The 4,573-nt window shown below is 41.7% G+C and overlaps 1 protein-coding gene across 1 annotated transcript in view; it reads left to right on the top strand.

Annotated features, from left to right (window-relative positions):
- Positions 1 to 2: 2 nt before the first annotated feature.
- LOC108664361 (BTB/POZ domain-containing protein Tiwaz) overlaps positions 3 to 4,573 on the top strand; it is an 11,639-nt gene continuing 7,068 nt past the window's right edge. Inside the window, exons 1-2 of the mRNA XM_018150936.2 lie at positions 3 to 73; positions 1,084 to 1,152. Of these exons, the coding sequence (XP_018006425.1) occupies positions 3 to 73; positions 1,084 to 1,152 (140 nt within the window). The remainder of the gene's footprint in view (positions 74 to 1,083; positions 1,153 to 4,573) is intronic.

Below are 4,573 nucleotides of genomic sequence, written 5' to 3'. Positions count from 1 at the left end.
AGATGTGTATAAGAGACCTCCCCCATCCTCCCCCCAAAATTTGCGGGATCCCCGCCGTCGCTGCGGCGTCCAAGTGAGTCCCCACAGGGAAAAATTGGGGGATTTTGGTGGGAATCTGGCTGATTTCTGTTGAAAGTGGGAGTTTCAGAGAAAGTGGGAAGAGATGGGGAGTTCTGGGTGAAATCGGAGGAGTTTTGGATGAAATCGGCGGGGATTTTGGATGAAATATTTGGGGATTTTGGATGAAATCAGCGCAGATTTTGGTTGAAATCAGTGGGGATTTTGGTTGAAATCAGCGGGGATTTCGGATAAAATCAGCGGGGATTTCGGATAAAATCAGCGGGGATTTTGGATGGGATCAGTGGGGATTTTGGATGAAGTCGGCTGGGATTTTTGATAAAAATTGGGATGAATTACGGATGCAATGCGGATAATTTCGAAGTTTGCTCTCAGAAATGTCTTATTAATAGCAGTCAATTAAACATTTTGATAATCAGGCGTAGGAATTATAGACTTAGCATTTTCATTTGCAGGAAATCAGGAAATAATCGGGCGAAATCTTTTGAATTTTTTAAAGCATTTGCGAAGTATTTGAAGACTATAAAAATTTTTCTTTTGGAAGATAAATAATGAAAAGCCACTAATGCGGTATTAAATGATTAAGAACCAAATTATAATTGAAATAGTTTATAAAATATAGTTATTTTAACGAGAAGAGATGGAGGATGATTCGCAAGAACGAATAATATATAATGAGGTATAATATTGTCTGAAAATGATCCTGAAATGGACAATAGTCATGCGTGATGGCAGTGTGATTGACCAATCAAATTTTCCTTTAATGATTTAATGCTTTGCCAAATACTAATCATTTATTAATGATGCATTGATTTGGCCAATTTCTAATCATTCTACATTGTTGCAATGATTGACTGATCATTAGTCATTCTTATAGATGTTGCAATAATTGACTGATCATTATAGTCATTCTTAGATGTTGCAATGATTGGCACGCCAAAATCATTCTCTAATGTTGCTATGATTAACTTATCATTAATCATTGTTCAATGATGCACGTTTCAGGTTCACCGCTCCTGTACACATCGACGTAGGAGGCGCCATCTACACATCTTCCCTGGAGACACTCACTAGGTGTGTACTGTGTGTATAATGTGTGTGCTGTGCGTGTATAATGTATTGTATGGGCTGCGCGTGTGTAAATGTGTATAATGTAGGTGCTGGGCGTGTGTAACTGTGTATACTGTATGTGATGTGCGTGTGTAACTGTGTATAATGTGTGTGCTGTGCGTGTGTAACTGTGTATAATGTGTGTGCTGTGCGTGTGTAACTGTGTACAATGTTTCTACTGCATTTGTATTCTGTGTGCGGGTCATGCATGTTTACCATAGTAGGGCAACATGGGGCAGCGCCCCCCCCTTTTTTTAAACTAAATTTTTGATGAAGTTTTAATTGATACGAGGTGGTTCTTTGTTTTGCTTAAAGGTGCAACTAATGAGAATGCACGATGTGAATTAGACGCGTATAGAGTTATTCAGTTTTTAATGAAACACTATTTTGTAAAAGTGTCAAAATGGGCCCATTGCCCCACCCCTGAGGCAATGGGCCCATGGGCTTGGGGCAAGGCACCCACCCTTGGTCCCTTTACCACAATTGCATATTTTTTGTTTAAAAATTGTAAAACAACACTTTACAGTTAAAAATAAGAAAAATGTAATAGAAAATATGACATTCATTCATTTATTAACAACTCAAAAAATAATATCCTTAGCTTGAAAAAAAACATACTCATGGCTTAAAAAATCTATCACTGACGTGAATAAAAATATTTCATTGACATAAAAATGTATATCCTTGACTTGAAAAATATATTCTTGCGATAAAAAATTCGTCCTTGACATGAAAAAATGTATCCTTGACTAGAAAAAATATATTTAGTTGATCAGAAAAAAACTTCGTTCCAGTTTCGTCCATAATCCAGATATTATGTGCAGAGATTTCGTACCTAATCGTGATTTCAGCCAACTCCATAAAAACTCAGCAACTTTTGGCTCATTGGTGTTGACTGAAATCAACTTTTGGCAAGGCATGAGTCAATATAACTCGATAAGGGGTCATAAATACGCAAAACTAGAAACTAAACCTGCATCCTTGAGGCGGCAAATCAAAAAAATCATGCAATATGAAGTGTAATTTGTAATTCAAAAAGCTAGTCATAGTTTTGAAAAGGTCATTGAGACAAATCTAATGATGCATAACACAAGACTTCACCATGGGCCCGTTGCCCCACTAGGTATCATTTCAATTTATATCGTGTCAATATTTTATTTTAAAAGCTAATAGTCTAAACTTGATCTCAAAATTATCCCTATAAATATTACTTTCAAAATATAATTCAGAGTAATTTCAAAAGCTTCATCTACAGTAATCGAAAACAATTTTATTTAGCAGCAAAAAACATTTTATCTGGGCTAAAACAGTTATTCACAAATAACTTAATAACGCAAACACTTAGCAAAACGTAAATCCGTACACACATCCCAGTGAAACTGTCGACCGGCGGTAGAGAACACGGACCAATAAGTGCCATACTTAGCGAGAAACCCGCTATGGGCCCATGACCCGCAGTGGGCTCGCTGCCTCATGTTACCCTATATATTATTGTGAGTGTATGCAGTGTGTATTGTTTGGACTTCGCGAAAGCGTTTGACAAAGTTGACCATGGAGTGCTCTTCAGAAAATTAAGACTGCTGGGAGTCGGAGGTGAATTGTTGGCATGGATCCACAGCTTCCTAACAGAAAGACTACAAGCTGTAGTTGTAGGAGGCTCGATATCGAGCGAGGCTAGTGTGAGGAGTGGAGTACCACAGGGAACGGTACTCGGCCCAATCCTTTTCCTCATTCACATCTCCGACATAGATGTAGAATATAGTAGAAGTGTCGGCACTGAAGCGGTGCAGTGAACTACGCCACTGCATCGTCATTCGCGGACGACACCATGCAGGATGCTATTGATCATCACGTACAGGAGGGACTGTGAGAGGTTGCAAGAAGACCTCTCTGCAATATATGACTTGGCCCAAGTGAACAACATGCAGTTCAACGGGACCAAGTTTGAGGTTCTGAGCTACAGAGGTAGCGGAAGAGCTGGTATGGAGCACCGCTACCTTAAGCACCTGACAACTCGGAAATCGAAGTGAAACGACTCGTTCGCGATCTAGGACTGTTGATGAATACTCAGGTCAAGTTTGGTGATTACATAGCAGCAATAACCGCAAGAGGTAGGCGACAGATGGGGTGGATCTGACGGACGTTCAAAACAAGAGAAGCGGAACCAATGATCACACTCTCCAGAGCCCTTGTAATACCAATTATTGAATACTGCTGCCAGCTCTGTACCCCGTTCACACTAGGCGCAGTGCGGCAACTGGAAGGAGTCCAGCGAACCTTCACTTCCAGGATCAGAGGGATGGAAGAGTTAAACTACTGGGAGAGGTTAAGGCGCCAGTACTGAAATGTACAGAACGGCAACTCGTATAAGACGTCTTAGAAATATATTGGCAATTTGTTCATTACCTCAGAGTGCTGATGAATAGCAAGGTTTCGTTGGCACCCAGAAAAATAAATGGGCCATATTGTCCAAATAGTGACACTTTCGTACCAACAGCACGAGCAGAGAGCGGATAGAGCATTATAGAAATGCACGTTTGCCGGGCTAAGCTGGAGCAGGATGACCCGGAAGCGCAAACAAGAGTGCATCGCTAGTTTGACAAAATCTTGATTTCTCTGAGTGTGGAGAACACATAATGACCGACACAGGCAACAAATGTGGTGGGTAGATTGGTCGGGAAAATAAATGAACAGCCTGCACCTGCACTTGACTGTTGCTGTCAAAATACGGACGTACCATCTGCACGGAGGGCTGATACGCTCTTTTAAAGGCTCAGGATGACCTACACAATGGCAAAAAATACCTTCGTCTTCCCTCCTTTCGAGTACTGCTGCCAGCTGTGGGCACCCTGCACCGGTAGTGCTGCGCGGAACGAACACCTGTAAAACAGAATGGTTCATTGTCCAAATAGTGGCACACTCCCAGTGATAAGCTAATGCTCAAGCCAAGGGACGGGCGCCATAAGGACATCATGGGCGCTACAAAGACGTCGTGGGTGCCACAAGGACGTCATGGGCGCCACAAGGACGTCATGGGCGCCCCAGGGGCGGATGTGACGTCGTGTCATTCATTCCGTGTAGCGCAACGTCCCAAGTTTTTACGTTGGTTTTTACGCGGAGGTTAAGCGCTGCATTACACTGTTATACTGCTGCTGTTACGCTGTTGCTGTTATGCTGTTGCTGTTATGCTGTTGCTGTTATACTGCTGCTGTTATGCTGCTGCTGTTATACTGCTGCTGTTATGCTGTTGCTGTTATGCTGCTGATGTTATACTGCTGCTGTTATGCTGCTGCTGTTATGCTGTTGCTGTTATGCTGTTGCTGTTATGCTGCTGCTGTTATGCTGTTGCTGTTATGCTGTTGCTGTTATACTGCTGCTGTTATGC

Source organism: Hyalella azteca, unplaced genomic scaffold (genome assembly GCF_000764305.2).
Source record: "Hyalella azteca isolate HAZT.00-mixed unplaced genomic scaffold, Hazt_2.0.2 contig12079, whole genome shotgun sequence".
Taxonomy (NCBI): domain Eukaryota; kingdom Metazoa; phylum Arthropoda; class Malacostraca; order Amphipoda; family Hyalellidae; genus Hyalella; species Hyalella azteca.
Note: the sequence above shows the minus strand (reverse complement) of the source record. Positions and strands in the feature narration are given on the sequence as shown.